At 35.6% G+C, this 17,880-nt stretch overlaps 1 protein-coding gene and 3 pseudogenes across 2 annotated transcripts; all 4 read left to right on the forward strand.

The window, feature by feature from the left end:
• Window positions 1-1,936: 1,936 nt before the first annotated feature.
• On the forward strand, window positions 1,937-3,219 carry LOC143578571 (cytochrome P450 89A9 pseudogene; annotated as a pseudogene).
• Window positions 3,220-5,970: 2,751 nt separating this feature from the next.
• On the forward strand, window positions 5,971-6,330 carry LOC143578572 (cytochrome P450 89A2 pseudogene; annotated as a pseudogene).
• Window positions 6,331-7,869: 1,539 nt separating this feature from the next.
• LOC143578563 (F-box/FBD/LRR-repeat protein At1g13570-like) lies at window positions 7,870-10,940 on the forward strand. The gene is made up of 4 exons (XM_077062104.1): window positions 7,870-7,929; window positions 9,001-9,741; window positions 9,882-10,052; window positions 10,670-10,940. Exons 2-4 carry the CDS (start codon window positions 9,007-9,009, stop codon window positions 10,925-10,927), a joined length of 1,164 nt encoding a protein of 387 aa, XP_076918219.1. The 5' UTR covers window positions 7,870-7,929; window positions 9,001-9,006; the 3' UTR covers window positions 10,928-10,940.
• Window positions 10,941-12,523: 1,583 nt separating this feature from the next.
• LOC143578566 (F-box/FBD/LRR-repeat protein At1g13570-like) lies at window positions 12,524-17,243 on the forward strand (annotated as a pseudogene). The gene is made up of 4 exons (XR_013143298.1): window positions 12,524-12,598; window positions 15,047-15,785; window positions 15,933-16,103; window positions 16,471-17,243. The product of XR_013143298.1 is annotated as an F-box/FBD/LRR-repeat protein At1g13570-like (transcript).
• Window positions 17,244-17,880: the final 637 nt, after the last annotated feature.

Genomic DNA, 17,880 nt, shown 5'->3' on the forward strand with positions numbered 1-17,880 from the left:
CTGATTTGGTTTTTCAATTGGTCTGTTTTTGATGGCTATCATATTGATTTTTCTAAAAAGGTTGAGTATACCGTTGTCATAAAGAATCCTCTAAGAGCACAAATTTCTTCTCCGGTGGAGGTTGGATATCTTTTTCGCTTTTTTCTTTCTTTTTATATTTATGCTTGTGTTATTACTATTCAAAACTATCATGTTGTGTTGATGGATTAAAGTTAGTTAATGGAATAAAACTAGTATCTTATTAATGTTAAATACATCCAAGTTGGTATAGATATATACTTCAATTAATGTAACTTAATCTATTTACCTTTAACTTTTTTTTTGAAAGTTAAACTTCATTCACCACACCTGACTAGGACCTCAAAACAAGGACCGTCGGAAAATTACAACAAGATGTAAACAAATTGTGGAAGTGGACGACTGAAAACTTGTCTTGAATAAAATATGTTATTTTTCTGATATCGTAAGTTTTACGAGTATCGGTATCGTATCTGTTTCATGACTACTAAACCGATTCTGACATGGCAGCGTGACAAACTGGTACCAATATTCGTCATACTTAGTTTTAACCGATTTAAACATGTTTCCAACATATATATCTCAAACGATTTTAAACTAGATAATCGAATTTAATATGGACCGGTTTCACCCAAACTAGGTAAGAATCAATCGAATATGTATTCCGTTGTTTTATATTTAACACCATTTGATGCCTGTTTACTTGCATCCAGACTTCAATAAAGATTTCTTTTTCTTTCATCTGTTATCTTGAACTGTGATATTACATAAGAGCAATTTATGATACAAAGGTGATGTAGCTATTGTTGGATTTGGTTAGTAGAATCTTAAAGGTAACTAACATTTAAGGTAATTGGATTTAATTTCATTTTGTTTAACATGTTACTCTTTGTCTAGGCGTGAATTTGGAACCTTCCTTTTAAAAACAAGTGACTTTGGTGATTGGTCTCTATCAAGTGAGCTATCTAATTTTAATTTTGTTTAAAATTGAAATTTTAATATTAAAGAGTGGATTGTTGTTTTTGTCTATGTAGTTTATCCAAATCTACGGTTTTAGTCCAATAGTTCATATTTGCGATTTTCGTCCCTATGGTTTCATTTCACTTGCAATTAAATCCGAATGCACTAATCTTGTTAAGTTTGGTCGTTAAACCCATCAGCGTGCCCTTGACGTGAGGGGCATTTTTGTCCTTTTTTCCCCCAAATACACCCCCGCCCCTTACGTAAGGGGGCTTGCGAATTAGGATTGAGGCTTATTTGGGGAGAAAAAGGACAAAACTGCTCCTTACGTGAGGGGCACGCTAATGGGTTTAACAACCAGACTTAACATGGTTAATGAATTTGGGTTTAATTGCAAGTAAAATGAAACTACAGGGATGAAAATCGCAAATTTAAAACTATTGGACTAAATCACATATTTGAACAAACTGCATGAACGGAAACCACAATTTACTCTAAAAAAATCAAATTATTACCTAATATCGAGGTCATTGTCACATTCTCCTTTGTGTGTTAGTACTTTATCCGCCGTCTAATATAAAATTTGACACGTAATATCTTATTCATTAATCATATAAACAATGAAACATTATTATTTTCAGTTTTAATATTTTTTATAAAAATGTTAACGTGACACGGACACGGAACTAATCTGAAAATTAGCAAATTCTTACATGCCCTATAAAATATTTCTCTTTTCTTCCTAGCTAAGCTATGTTATGATGTTATCAATGCTACGTATCAATGAAGTTGTAAAATATTGTAGTTGACCTTTGAATAAGGGCTACAATTATATTAACTAAACCTTTATTTAAACATTTCTAATATAAAGCAAATGCTATCTTTTGAGTTTACTTTCACAAAATCAAGAATATATATAGACAAATCAAAACACTAATCAACAACATAACTTATAACTTCATTAGTTGAATTGATCATGGAAACATGGTTCATCATAGTCGTTTCTCTTTGCGTCACCACCATCATCAAGTTCATAATACTTCGCAGGAGTGACGGCAAGCGGCTACCGCCAGGGCCACCGCTACTCTCTGTCATCTATCTACAACTAACCTATCCCCCCATGAAGTTCAAACCAATTCTCATAAACCTCAAGGCTAGATACGGACTGATTTTCGTTCTTTCCTTTGGTTTTACACCTAACATCTTTGTCAGCGATCGTTCTCTAGCCTACCAAATCCTCATTCAAAAGGGTGCAGTCTTCTCTGACCGCCCTAAATCCGCCATCACACGTACAATATCTATTACCTCCTATGGCCCTGCATGGCGGGTCCTTCGTAGGAATCTTGCCACCGAGATCATGCATCCAACACGTTTCAAGTCGTACTCATGGGTTCGCAAGTGGGTGCTTCGAATATTGATTGACCAACGTCAAGAATGTCAAGAGAGTGATGGAGTCAAAGTGGTTGACCATTTCCGATATGCTATGTTCTCCCTCTTGGTGTTTATGTGCTTTGGAGAGAAGGTTGACGATAGTAAGATCAACGAGCTTGCTAAAATACAACGTAACCAACTGTTAAGTTTCGCTTCAGGGCGGTTTGCAGTGCTCACTCTTTTCCCAACTTTGGGGAAAATACTGTTTAGAAACAGATGGAAAGAGTTTGAGAAATCACGTCGTGATAGAGATGAAGTCCTTGTTCCACTCATCAAGTCCAGAGTCAAATCGGCTAACCTGGAGGCTGGATTAGGAAATGAAGGCATCGTGGCTTATGTTGACATGCTAGTAAATCTACAGTATCCGCGAGAAGATAACAATAATAATAATAGTGGAAATGACACAAGGCTGACTGACAGAGATAGCGAGCTTGTGTAGTGAGTTTCTTAACGCTGATATTGACACCACCACTATGCTCCACAATATCATCGCTAATATCGTTAAGCATCCACATATTCAAAGCAAGCTCTATGATGAAATTGTAGAAGTGGCAGGACCACCACCTCCACCGCCAAGAAAAGGGGTGGAGTTAGAGTCAGAATCAGTTTTAAACGAAAGAGGATTTACATAAAATGTCGTACTTGAAAGCTGTGGTTTTGGAAGGGTTGAGAAGACACCCACCGGTGCATTTTTTGTTGCCCCATAAGGTCACGAAGGAGGTGGACATGCAAGGCTACACGATCCCACATGGTTCCTGCCACACCCTGCCAAAACGGAAGGGCGAGTGTGTGACGTCATGTATATCGTAAGCATATGATTATTGCAAACACAAACATGCATTGGATACAAATTTAAAGTTTAAGGTTTACAACAATAGTAATTGTTTTCAAAATGACATAAGTTTAATGATTTCCCAAATATGACCCAACGGATTGAGTTATTCATTATGTAACTCCATGAGACATAACCAAACCATGACCTGAGATCCTTGCCCCATTTCCCGCTAGGCGGGATACAATTTGGACAATATTGCTATCATTAGATCCTCCAGACCGGCGATTAGTGCGACTAACCATGATACGGGGTGTCAAACCCAATAGTACTATTCGATATTTCCACGGCTAAATCCATAGCTAATGGTTATACTTAGATAGGGACTTCTCGAGCTCTTGAACCAAACACCTCATGATAAAATAGAGCTTTGTTTTCGCATTATCAAATAAAACAAGACTAGTATGCCCCCCCCCCCCCCCAATAGTTATAAAACAGTAAAAATGGGGCCGTGAGACTCACCTCGTGAGCAATGATCAATGAGCGTCAGACAATACAAAGTCTCAGCGAACTACTGGTCTAGATGTGACCTAGCACATAATAGATTACTTTAATATTGCACGGATATAATCTTTGAATAACTTGGTTATGCTAGTCGCTTTCACCCACTAATATTGTGTTTAATTTTGAACGACCTGATAATGATAAGTGTTTATAAATTATTTTTGGAAATATATTTATATAATTATATAAATATTAAGATTAAATATCTTATTTATGTCATTTTCACTTTATTATCGTTTCTCTTAACTACGAACGACTCGTTCGTTCGAGTAGTAGATAGATATATAAAAATATATATATTTATTTCTAGATAACATTCCATTAAGTTGTGTTCAATATTTCAAGTAAAATGTAATATGTTACATTTTGTTCGTAACTTCCAACCAACTGTATACCGTTTTGGATTGTTACTCGTAAACATTATTATTTTTGTTTTTAACATATCTATATTTATGTAAAAGTTACCATTGTTATCAAAGTGTTATATTTTCTATTTAAAATGTGTTTCAACGTATATTCTATCGTTTATTCATTGTTAGTTTGACAAAATACATAACTCTTATTGGTAGCCATTCTAGACAAATTAATATAGTTTCTATTTATAGTCGTATTTGAGCTTAATAAAATATATAAGCGTCTTAACATAAACTTTATAAAAATTCATCCTTGTTAATTTTAAGTTATGAAATATTATAAAATACGTTTATGGCTTAAATACGTTTATTTTATTTATTTTAAAAAGTAATATTTGCTTCCTTTTAAGATGTATGTTCCCACTTAAAAATCCATTGAGCTATATTTTTGTATCATAGATTAATATAATTTACAAAGGTCCGTGTTTTACTAAAATTAACAATATTTATATACTTTTGATAAAGTCTATATTTCCCACTATAATTTACCAATACCGATGTATATTTTTATAGTAGAACTATTAGTGTTTAAGTTCATTTTGACTCATAAAACCCATTTTATTAGTCATGATTATCCATTTTAAACCTTCTTTAGATACTTATTAGCACAACTTAGCATTGCATAGATAAATTATAACCATTATTTCTACATCACATTTTTCATGCATGCTATATATATTTACCTTCAACATGCTTAGTGTATAGTTTGTTAATTGGGTGAAAGCTTAGCTTGACATATTTTGTCAACATGTATAAGCCTAGACTTAGATGAGTTTAGCTTACTTAGCTTTAAGATGCTAAGTAAGCTAAATATATATAGCATGCATGAAAAAATGTGATGTAGAAATAATGGTTATAATTTATCTATGCAATGCTAAGTTGTGCTAATAAGTATCTAAAGAAGGTTTAAAATGGATAATCATGACTAATAAAATGGGTTTATGAGAGTATATATGTGGAGGTGTGTGTGTGTGTGTGTTTATGAGAGTATATATGTGGAGGTGTGTGTGTTTATGGCTTCAAAAGTGGGTTGGTGAGGATTCTTGGGTGTGAGCCGATCATAGAGAAGGATATATGGAGATTATGGAATTGAATTTGTTTTTGGTTATTTTTTTTATGAACATGTGAGAGTGGACAGCTATATAATATATATACGGAAAAATGGTTGGGTAAGATTACAAATATCTTGAGCATTTCATGAAAGAAGTATGGTGGTGAAAGATATGTTTGAAGATCTCAAGTAACAATACAAACAAGGTATGGTGTGGACATGTTGTACAAGCCATCAATAGTAGAGATGACATGAAAATGAAAGGTGATGGAGTGTTATGGTCAACAAAGAAGAAAAGCAAGTAAATCTACTACTGAAAGTATGGAGGTGGGTTATAACCAATAAAAATAATGTAATGAAAGTATGATGTGTAAATAGGTTGCTTGAAAATATAAGTTAGGATTTGCAAAAAGAATAATAAATACATGGTTATGTGATGATTGAATTAAATCAAAAGGGACAGGGGCGAAGTCAAAGGAAGACATGGAGCTGGTTAGATTATGATCTATCTTTTGTAAAGAATGGATTTTCCTTTTTTTTACCCTAAGTTTTGGTAGTTCAATGCATAACATTAATTTCATTATGTATTTTAAATTAATTTATGCTTAACAACATATGGTTTATTATTTAATTTAATAAAGGTATTAGTTTACTTAAATGAAATGCATCATGGCTATGCTATACTCGTTACGATTAAACTTAACAAAATTAAATCCAAAGGAAACTAATGTTAAGGATTCAACTTTAATATTTGAATGAACATGATCGATTTAGCGGGGTGTCACAGTTCCACCATCAATTTCATGGTGAGTGAGATGGGTCTCGACCCAAACGTTTGGGATGAGCCCATGGAGTTCAAACCAGAGCGATTTTTGGTGCATGATGGCGTGTTTGATATTAGTGGAAGGAAAGGGATAAAAATGATGCCTTTTGGTGTTGGAAGAAGGATTTGTCCTGGTTCTGATTTGGCTATGCTTCATTTGGAGTATTTTGTGGCTAATTTAATCTGGTATTTCAACTGGATTGTCCCTGATGGTTGTGAAGTTGATCTTTCTGAGAAGACCGAGTTTGGGGTTGTCATGAAGAATCCTTTGACAGCACAACTTTCTTCTCGGGCTTAGAAATGAACCACCTCATGCAATATACACATATATGCATACACATGAGTATGTTTACGATGTACAATTATATGGACACTTTAATGCGCGAGGATAGATGGGGTTGTAAATGAAATGAAACAATGAGGAAGCGGATGTTGGATACCTTTCTTTTCTTTTTTGTTTTTCTTTTGTCTTTTTGATTTTCCTTTTTTTTATGTTCAGATTATTTCTATACAAAATTACCATGTCGTGTTGATCAATAAAATTTAGTTTATTCAAATAAATTTTTTTTTATTAATGTTAGAAATATTAGAAGTTGATACGGGCATACTTAAAATACACATGACTTACTTTAAATCATTTAGTTAAACTAGTCAAAGGTTGAAATGGGTCATTTTAACTTGTACATGAAAGTAGTGGTTTTGGAAAGGTTGGGGAGACGCCCGCGTGCGCATAGCCTCGTAAGGTCATGAAAGATGTGGATGTACAAGGGTACATGATCATGTAGGGAACCAATTTCAATTCATGGTGAGTGAAAAGGCCCTGGACCCAAGGGTCCGGGATGAGTAATAAGAGTTCAAACCAAAGCGATTTTTAGTGAATAAGGGGGTGCTGATGGAAGTGGGTTTGATTAATTGATTTCTTTGATTACTTGCCTTTTTTTTATCATGCCCTTTATGCCTTGAATCCCATAAAACTACCAATTGTTTGATTTCTTACTTGAATTATATAAAACCATAATTGTTACAACCCATTTTGAAATCGCACACAAGAGGGTGAAAAGTTAGGCTCATGAATTTTAGCGTTTTAGGTCACCATCAATTTTAGACTTTTAGCGTACTTTTTCCAAACAAACTATCAGTAATTAACCCGTCTTTTTTAAAAATTAGCTTCCCCCCCCCCCACTAATGAAAAATCATGGGCCCGCCTAGAGGTGGACTTAAAACCACTTTCGGACCCTGTATACCCGATTCGCGAGTACGAACCAGGTTTAAGTTTCTCAGAGAAACCGTGCCCAGACCCGAAACCGAACCAGACCCACTGGAACCAGTTCCACCTCGACCCTACCAAACCCGACCAAAACATGATAAAAGCCCGGCAAAACCGGTCACACACCTTACCATACCTAAAACCAGTTATGACCTGACCCGGTTCTTGATTTTATTGACTAAACCCGAAACCGGTTCCTACAATCTTGATACGTGACTAGAGGTGCACAAAATACCCGGTTCCAGACCCGAAACGGAACCGGTTCCTATCCGTATGCGACCTGCGGGTACGACCTGGTATAGGATTTCTCCCGAGAAGCGTACCCGAAACCAGAACCGAAAATACCTGTCAAAACCCGACCCTACCTGAAACCCAAAAAAACACAGAAAACCCGTTCAAATACCTGACTTTACTTAGAACCGGTTCCTACCCGACCCGATTTTAACTTTTGTTGACCATACCCGCTTTTTACAACTCAATAAACATTGTGTTGGGCTAAAGAATTGTAGCCTTTTTTTCTTAATCAAACTCTTTAGCCCATAATATTAATCATTCCTCTTTTCATTCATCAATCAATCAACCAAAGATGCCCTAATTTCTCCCCTCAGTTTTAATCGTTCTCAATATACGGTGCGTGATTTCATTTGTAATTACATCATCAATCATATAATACATAGTATGATTTCATTTTCAGCTCAATTGCTGCTTATTATCTCAATTTGTAGAAATAATGATACTTGTTTTGTGTGCAAGATCTAAACTTTTTACTTAGTTAAACACAATTAGGTATCTTAGACCCCGGTTGTAAAAACCCGACTAGGCGCCGATTAATCCCCTGTTAATTGCTAGTCGCTACCCCATCGCTTTTTGGTCAAAATTGAAAATTTTGTATAAAAAATTTGGTGTGTGTGTGATATATATATATATGAATTGTTTGTGATTCTCGGCTGTAAACGAACGGAACGGAGCGAAGCCTTGTTCATGTTTGTTTGTTTAGCATTAAAATTGTTCAGGAACAATTTTGTTCCTGAATGGAATGGTTCGTGAACGCTAACCGAACGGAAAATCTTGTTCGTGTTCGTTTGTTAAGGAATTTAACTTGTTCATGAATGCAAACGAACGTGTACTATTTAAGGAAAAAAAAGGCAAAATTTTTTAATTGGCATAATCATCACCTTAATTAAATATAAATTTAAGCACTTGAGATAATAATAATTAATAACCATAAACATAAGCATCGATTCATCCACCAATCACTGTCATATTCTGATAATGTCAATGAAGCACAAGTTAGATTTGTTGTTAGTTAAAGCAGCACTTTTAATAACAAACCGTTAACGGAACAACCTGAACATAAACAATAAAATTACAAAATTTAAATGTTAGGTTGCGTATTACAAATAATATTATAAAAATATAAAACAAACCTTTAACGAACGAACATAAACAAACGAGCGTAAATGAACATAAATGAACACATTACTGAACGTTCACGAACACAATCTTTGTTCATGTTCATTCATTTAACTAACGAACAAAATTTTTTGTTCAAGTTTGTTCATTTATTAAACGAGCAAAAACGAATTTCCCACCAAACCATTCACAAACTGTTCGTTGTACGTTCGGTTCGTTAACAGCTCTATGATTCTGTTCAGACTTTACTTATATCCTTAAAACATTTTTTTTTGGCTCATTCGACAGATTTTGATGGCAACCGAGATTGAACCAGAAGATTTTATTAGCATATTGCCAGATAATGTGGCAACCAATATTCTGCATCGACTGCCATTACAAGATGCAGTGAGGACTGCTATGTTGTCGAGACACTGGAGGTTCAAATGGACTATGCTTAGCGAGCTCAAATTTGATGCAAACTTCTTTGCGTATTTAATAGAACGAAAAGGCGAAAATAGTTTTGGGACGATTATAAGTAGACTTCTTCTTCATATTCACGGTGTCGTAACAAAGTCTGTCCTTATCCTCACCCTATTGGAGGCTGAAGATATTCATCACTATTTATTGTTCTTGTCGAAAAGAGGAATTAAGGACCTCACGCTTACATACTGGTCTAAGCCACGAGTGAAGTTGCCTACCCATTTTTTCTCTTGTTTAGAGTTGACACATTTGAATATTTCCGGCTGTTGTTTCAATCCTCCACCTGGTTTTCGTGGTTTTCCAAACCTAACGAGCTTAGATTTCGCATATGACGTACTGTTTGGAGGCGGTGACCTTGGGGAGTTTCTTACTCGGTGTCCATTACTCGAGATTTTGAAGTTGGGTTATCTTTGTTATACAGGCGGCGTGAAACTGGCTGAGATTGCAAGACTTGAAAATCTCAAAATATTATCTTTGTCATTGTGTCATCTCGAGAGTAACGTGATTGAGCTTGCGGGTTATTTTCCAAAAGTTCAAGAGCTTGGTTTGGATTTTCAAGACTGCAATGTAAGGCTGAGCCGAGTCTTTGAAGTTTACTTTACAGAAGCATATATATTCTCCTTATTTCAAAATAATATTTACTGCATATTCATTAATCATTATATTGAAACAACGCTTTTATGACTTTTCTTACCACTTTCTTACAGCTGACAGAAGGTGGTGCGATAAACAAGTTCTCCACCGCCTTTCACTCCGTCACCGCTCTTAATTTAACAAGAATAGAGTTCAGTGATGGTATTATGTTATCATGTGCTTTAGAAATGATCATACACTTCCCAAATTTGCAGACCGTTGAAATATACTCACCACTTCGGCGTGTAAGTATCAATAACACTACTTGTCATTAGGGGTCCAAACGAGCCGAGCCGAGCCTGAGCTCGACTAGGCTCTGGCTTGGTTCGTTTAACTTACACAGAGCTCGAGCTCGGCTCGTTTCGAGCTCTATTTTCAAAGCTCGAGCTCGACTCATGGGTAGATTTTCAAGCTCGAGCTCGGCTCGTTTATTATTTATCAATTATTTTTTTATATAATTATAATTATTTTTATATATTTTTTTCTATTATAGTTTTATGTATAAAATAATATATATTATTTAGTTTTTTTTTATTTATTTTTTCATAACATTATATATATTAATTAATAATTATTAAATATATATTCTTAAAAATCATATAAATAGCAGGCTCGTTTAGGTTCGCGAGCTGGCTCGAGCTTGATAAGTGAAGCTCGGGCTCGGTCTCGGGCTCGTTTATTAAACGAGCTTACTTTTAGGCTCGAGCTCAGGCTCGGGATCGATTAAGCTCGGGTCGATCGAGCTTTTTAACGAGCCGATCTCGAGTAGCTCGCGAGTAGCTCGGCTCGTTTGCACCCCTACTTGTCATATAATCTCATATACAAATAGTTTTCATTTAAATACTAGTTATTATTCTTGCAGGGCAATGACCCGTTCCCAGTTTTTATTCCAATGCCGGAGGTAGAGTACAAGACGATCGAGCTTCGGAGTGTGGTGTTTAGGTTTTTTAAAGGTTCAGAGAATGAAATATATTTGATCAAGTATTTCCTTGAGTGTTCTCCTTTCCTAAAAAAGATTGATATTATGGGCGATATAGCTTTCGATGAACAGTTGGTGTTTGTTAAGAAGCTGTTGAAGCTCCACCGTGCTTCTCCCGTAGCTGAAATCGATTTCTTCTGATTTTTCTTGTTTTGAACTTGGAAAACGAACGCATTCTCTTAAATTTGACTCGTCTTGTTTAAATCCATTGGTCGAAAACTTTGCCGACATATATGCTTTTAATTGATGAATGTATTCAGCCCATGAATATAAGATTTTTTATGCACTTAGAATGTAAACGAGCCAAACGCAGCAGGATGTTGACTTGTCTAGCTTAACTGCTTAAGAGATTTCGAGTTTTATATCTAAACCTCGGACTTAGCTTGTGTTCCCTGCCGCGAATATGTGTTTCTAAGTTCTAACCGCATGATTATGTAGTGATGAACACAGGTGCAAATATTGTAAAAGACATTTTTGCCCCAAAAAACAATTTAAGACATGCATTGACACTTGTAAGATTTTTTATGCACTTAGAATAAAAGACACTTGTAAGACATTTTTGTTGGATCTCTTAAAATTTAAGGTCTTCGCTTCTATATTATATATAGTATAGATATAGATATAGATAATATAAATGGCAGAAGGCTGACTGATATAGAGATGGCGAGCTTGTGTAGTGAGTTTCTTAACGCCGGTATAAGCACTATTATTATTGTTCTAGAATGGACCATGGCTAATATCGTGGCGCGTCCACGTATTCAGAGCGAGCTCTATGATGAATTGTTGAGGCGATCAGAAAACCAGCTTTGCCGCCACAAAAAGAGGTGGAGCTAGCGTCAAAAGAGAGAGTACAATTTTTCATGCCGAAACTACCCTTCTGTACTTCAACATATTATTTTATTACACATCTCATCAAAGCAACCTCTTTAAATATGGTCCGTCAATGAAGTAGTATCAATGACTATGAGTAGGGTTGTTCACGAATCGAGCCGAACTGAACATAGGCTTGCTCATACTTAGTTTGGTTTGAAACCGAGTCAAACCAAACCGTTTGAATTTAAAGAAACAAGTGATATTTTTATGCATGAATTGCGTTTGGTTAAAACCGAGCAGATTGGTTTCACACACAGTTTTCAATTCAAAATTTATAAAACTCCAAAATGCCTCTAGACTTTCAACTTCCAAATGTCTAAAACTCAAAGTTAACAAGAAAACATACATAAAACGAGCGACTACGGTTTAAAATTGAACTTTGAAGTCAACACGAAACATAAAAATTTAAACGAACCGAACCGAACCGATCAGCTCATTTCCAAACCAAATCAAAATTAAACAGGAAAAGTCTAAACGAGCAACAACCAACAAACAGTTTAAACGGTGCTTTTCCAATTCACAATGGTTTTTTAACTTTTTATAACCACCCTTCCATTAATATGTTATCATTATATTTATTTAATGTTTTAATTTTTTTGATGAAAAGTCGATTTTGTTCCTAACCTCTCAATTTCATAACGGTAAAAGTTAGCGGGGTTAGAGGGTACACAACGTGTAACAAAAATGAAACGGCATGGGAATTGATGGGATATTGGGATGAGTCAAGTTGGTTAAATTGCAAGTTATTCGTGACTGAAATTATACTTTACTCTTAAATAAATAAATAAATAAATAAATAAATAAATAGCTTTCAATCAGCAGTTATCAACTTTTCGTCATAATATAATCTCCTTTTTTTCATCAATCAACGAAATATGCCCTAATTTTGTAATTCATTGCTCACTTTTCATCGATTCGATCTGCGATCATCAATCCATTGTAAGCTCTCAATTCTCTCTAATTTATTATTATTATTATTATTATTATTATTATTAATTCATTGTTTAGTTTGATTTAATTGCTGAAACAGAGTAGGTTTGTTAGTTCGCATTTCTTCATATGATGATTCTATTAATTTAATTTATGCAGTTTAATTTGTATTATTACTGCATTCATATGAACATGAAAGTGTAATTTAATAGCAGAAGCATCTGTTGAGAGTTTAGGTAATTGATGAGTGATTGAAATAGTTAGGGTTAGGGTTTCAAATTATAACAATGGGAGTTCATATGTATGGATGAGCAAATGGTACGGTACAGAACCGGTACCGAACGAGCATTTCGGCACCGGTACCAAGTTTCTAAGAAAATCGGATCGGTACCGGTATTTACCGAGCTTTTGCCTACGATACTGGTACAGAACCGGTGCTGAACTGAACATGTTCAATACCGGTACTAAGTTTCTAAGAAAATCGGGATCGGTACCGGCATTTACTGAATTTTTGCGTGTGGTACCAGTACCAAGTTTTTGGGAAATTCGTGATCGGAAAATTTGAGATCGGTACCAGAGGGCTGTTCAAAAAGCTTGATGCTTGAAGCTCGGACTCGTGGCTCGCTTGATAAAAGCTCGAATAAAACTAGCTATAAAAAGTTGATTTGAAACATCGTAAGCTGAATTGTATCATTTTTGTAACCGGGCCAAATTCGACCCAGGCTCGGGTCGAGCCATGGCTCGGCTTGTTGGCTCAATCTTAAGCTCGTTTAACTTCAAAATCGAGCTAGAGTCTAGCTAAGTTGCCTCATTTAATTTCGATCCCGAGCTCAAAACCACCCTTGCTCGACTCAGGCTCGACTCGTGAACAATATCCCGAGCTCGAGCTTGGCTCATTTTGAACTCTTTTTATAAAGTTTGGGCTCGGCTCATAGTCGTGAGGCATTTTCTTAAGCTCGGGATGGACTCGGCTCGTTTATTATTTTTTAACTAATTTATGTACATTTTTTAATTTATATATTTGAGAAACCTTAAACGAGCCTAAGCTCGGCTCATGCTCATGTAGTACCTTAAACAAGCCAAAGCTTGGTTGTGTAGTGTGAAACTAATGCATTGAAGTCCAAAACAAAAGAGGTAAAAGTTAAAAGTACACATGGCTCGTTAAGGCTCGACAAACGTAAACAAGCTTCCCATGCAAGGCTCGAGCTCGGGTTCATAATATAGTATATATAATATTTATTGTATCCACATAGCTAGTTAGCAGGCTGAGGTCTCGTTCGTTAACGGAATTAACCAGACAAATCGCTCCACCAACTAAAAACGGCCATGCACCACCACCCATAGAATCAAGAAAGAGCTCTCAGTCTGTCAATCCTTACTATGTCTGGACCTGGTAAGTTTCCCCGTGTTGAGTCAAATTAAGCCACAGGCTTCACTCCTGGTGGTGCCCTTCCGTCAATTCCTTTAAGTTTCAGCCTTGCGACCATACTCCCCCGAGTAAAACATATTATAGTTATAGTTGCCAAAAAAAATTAGAAAGGAGAATGAATTTAAGTAGGGTTATAAAATAGACCCGGATCGTATTGACAGAGCTCGAGCTCGAGCTTTGCTCATTTTGAGCTCTTTTTCTAAAGCTCGAGCACGGCCCCTGAGTCGTTTTATTAAGCTCAGGCTTGGCTTGAAATGAGCCAAAGCTCGGCTCGAGCTCGTGTAGTATCTGAAACGAGCCAAAGGTTGGTTGTGCAGTGTGAAACTAATACATTGAAGTCCAAAACAAAAGAGGTAAAACTTTAAATTACACATGACTCGAGCTCGGGTTCGGGCTCATAGTTTAATATATATATATAGTATTTATTATATAAAGTTAAGCACATTATATTTATATTTGTCAAAAAAAATAAATTAGAAAGGAGAATGAATTTAAGTAGGGTTATAAAATAGAAAAAGATGGACTGAACTTTGTAAAACAATGATTTGCATGTAATCAAACATGTTCTCTCTGCTGCATTCTGGTTGGCGACTTAATTGAAATCATTAGCAAAAAGTTAGATCTGTAATGGAAGTTTTGTGACCTTAATCCATAATTTTATACCAGAAAGTAATAAAATGTACATAATAGTTTTATGAAAAACGGTCATAATCGATCTCTTTTCTCAGATGGGCTATTTGTCGGGCTAAAGAATAGAAGCCTTTTTTATTTCAAACGATTAAGACCATTATAAATGATTCATTCCTTTGTAGGTTTTCACTTCTCTCTACTTTATGCATTTGTTTATCGTTGTTTAAGTAATTTAATAGCAGAAAGAGAGTAGCTTTACATTTTTTGTGATTCTGTTTAGATTTTAGGTATTTTGTTACATCTGTTCTGGCTTATTAGATAGATTATAATTAAATAATGGAATTTTATATTTGTCAGACTATAATTAAATATTTATGTTTATGTTTAATATTTGCCAGACTAATGGCATCCGAGTTCGCACCAGAAGATTTCATTAGTTTCATGCCAGATAATGTGATAACCAATATCCTGCATCGACTTCCATTACAAGATGCAGTAAGGACTTCTATCTTGTCGAGAAACTGGAGGTTTAAATGGACTATGCTTAACGAGCTCGCAATTGATGAGAACCTCTTTATATATCTGATAGAAAGAAAAGCCATAAAGAGCTTTTGGACAATTATAAGTAAAGTTCTTCTTTATCTTAACAGTGCCATAAAGAAGTGTGTCCTTATCCTAACTCTATTGGAACCTGAAGATATTCATCACCTGATTATGTTCTTGTCCAAAAAAGGAATCAAAGACCTCACTCTTACATTTTGGTCGTCTAGCCCGCCAATGAAGTTGCCCACCCATCTTTTCTCTTGTTTAGAGTTGAAGCATTTGCGTATTACTTGCTGTTGCTTCAATCCTCCACCTGGTTTTCGTGGTTTTCCAAACCTATTAAGCTTAGAGTTATGCAACGTGCAATTTGGAGGCAGCAACCTTGGGGAGTTTCTTACTCGGTGTCCATTACTTGAGATTTTGGACCTTGGTTATCTTTCTTACACAGGCAGCGTGAAACTAGTTGAGATTGCAAAACTTGAAAATCTCAAAAGATTATCTTTGTCATTGTGTCATATGGACACTAACGTCTTTGAGCTTGTGAGTAATCTTCCAAAACTTCAAGAGCTTGGTTTGGATTTTCAAGGCTGCACGGTGAGGCTAAGTTTTGTCTTTGAAGTTAACTTTACATAAACAGATACAGTCCTTTTTTCATAGTCTAATAAGTAATAATATTTACTGCATATTCATTATATGGAACAAAAATACAAAACTTTGAATTTTCTTACCACTTTTGTGTAGCTGACAGAATGTGGTGCTAAAATCAAGTTCTCCACCGCCTTGCCGTTCATCAAGGCTCTTAATTTGACAAGAATAGATTCCGGAAATGGTACCATGTTATCATGTGCTTTAGAAATGATCAGATACTTCCCAAATTTGCAGACCCTTAAAATATTCCCACCAATTTGGCATGTAAGTATCAATCACAATACTTGCCATATATGTATAGTTTTGCATTTAAATACTATTTATAGAGGTGCACAACCCGGTTTAAAACTCAAAACCAGTTTGGGTAGGTTCGGTTTGGTCAACAAAAGTCAAAATTGGTTTATGATCGGTTTCGGTTCGGGTTGAAACTGGTTTCTTGACACAGGTTACGATCGGTTTTAATTCGGATTTTGACGGTTTTGGTTTGGTTAACCGGTTTTGATGGAGAAAATTACAAACCGGTTCCGAACCTACGGTTTCAATCGGTTCCAATCCGGTTTCTACATAATCGATTTCAGTCCGATTTTCAGGTCGGTTCGGCTAACCAGTTTATTTGCCCACCTCTAACTAGTTACTCTTGCAGGTTGATGACCCGATTCCAGTCCAATTCCAAGTCCGGAGGTAGAGTACAGCATGATGGAGCTTCGGAGTGTGGTGTTCAGATTTATTAAAGGTTCAGAGAATGAAATAGATTTGATCAAGTATTTCCTTGCGTGTTCTCCTTCCTTGAAAAAGATTGAGATTCTGTGCGACTGTCAGTATGGTGAGCGGTTGATATTTGCTAGGAAGTTGTTGAAGCTCCATCGAGCTTCCGCGGTAGCTGAAATCGATTTCAACTAGTTTTGTGTTGAACTTCTCTGTTATGGTCTGATCTTGGAAAACGATATGCGTTCTTTTAAATTTGTCTCATCTTGTTCAGTTTTTTTTAAGGTCCATGGGTGGAAAACTTTGTTGATGGATATGGAATTGAATTTTAGGAAATATTGAGGGATTCGGTTATGTGTTGATTGATGAATTTTAATCAAAAAAGTGTTGGCTCAACTTCTTTATTTTCATTAAGTTTTTGAAGCCAAGCAGATTTGAGTATTAGACCAGTGCGATAAGCGCAAGTAAAATAAGTCCATCAGCATAACAGCTTGTCGGTTTTGTCGGATTCAACCCGAATTGGCTTCATGAACATTTCAACGCGTATTAAAACGACCTGTTTTGGCCCATTCATCTTGCTACTATACATACCATGATAGAATCAGTATTTTACTTCTAACAGTGAACCTTCTCTTGCACATCCCTTTTATATTAAAAGGATGGCATCCACTTGCTATTGGTGTGGTAGTAACTAGTAACCCTTCATGTTTGTTTCACGAATGAGTTAAAACAATATACTTTTACGGAAATGCATATCGATTCTTAAAAAGCGAGACAAGTGAAGTGTTGAGGAATAAAATGCGGGAAAAAAAATGGCACCAATGTCACATAAACTTCCATCACATTTGCCCTTTGTGTGTTTATTTAAGTTTAAAATGGATTTTTTTTTTAATTTTATTTGACAGTTGCCTGGGACTTCTACAATGATAATAGGTTCAACAATAACAAATGGATTTAGATTTGACATGTGATTTTTAAGAGGGTTAAATGCATACAAATGATCAGATTTGGATAGAGTTAAGCAGTTAAGACCAACAACATGCTGTTTATCGGTCATTTTTGTTTTGAAATAGCATGAGAAATTAAGACTGGGTCGTTTATCTAATACAATTAGGCTGCTTGTGAAGGATAACTCGGGCGTTATGGTTGAGGTGACGAACCCTTGACATCGGCTACATCGCGCCGTTGCATTAAGGGGTGTATGTTAACGAAAATTAAAGATAGAAAAGGTGGGGCCATCAAGCAGAACAACCATTCAAACTCGTGTGTGTGCTTTTTTTCTTTATTTCCTCCACCCTTCATAACTAGCTAGTTAAAGTTAGTTAAAGTCTCATTA

Source organism: Bidens hawaiensis, unplaced genomic scaffold, assembly GCF_021521415.1.
Source record: "Bidens hawaiensis isolate Kalapana, Puna unplaced genomic scaffold, B.hawaiensis_p1.1 tig00029296_1, whole genome shotgun sequence".
In the NCBI taxonomy this organism is placed as follows: Eukaryota; Viridiplantae; Streptophyta; class Magnoliopsida; order Asterales; family Asteraceae; genus Bidens; species Bidens hawaiensis.

What these genes read in the sequence shown, in the direction of transcription:
- LOC143578563 (XM_077062104.1), top strand. Translation starts at nt 9,007, where the DNA reads ATGGCAACCGAGATTGAACCAGAAGATTTTATTAGCATATTGCCAGAT. An exon ending in TGGATTTTCAAGACTGCAAT is followed by an intron (nt 9,742 to 9,881) that starts GTAAGGCTGAGC and finishes ACTTTCTTACAG; the next exon opens with CTGACAGAAGGTGGTGCGAT. An exon ending in TATACTCACCACTTCGGCGT is followed by an intron (nt 10,053 to 10,669) that starts GTAAGTATCAAT and finishes TTATTCTTGCAG; the next exon opens with GGCAATGACCCGTTCCCAGT.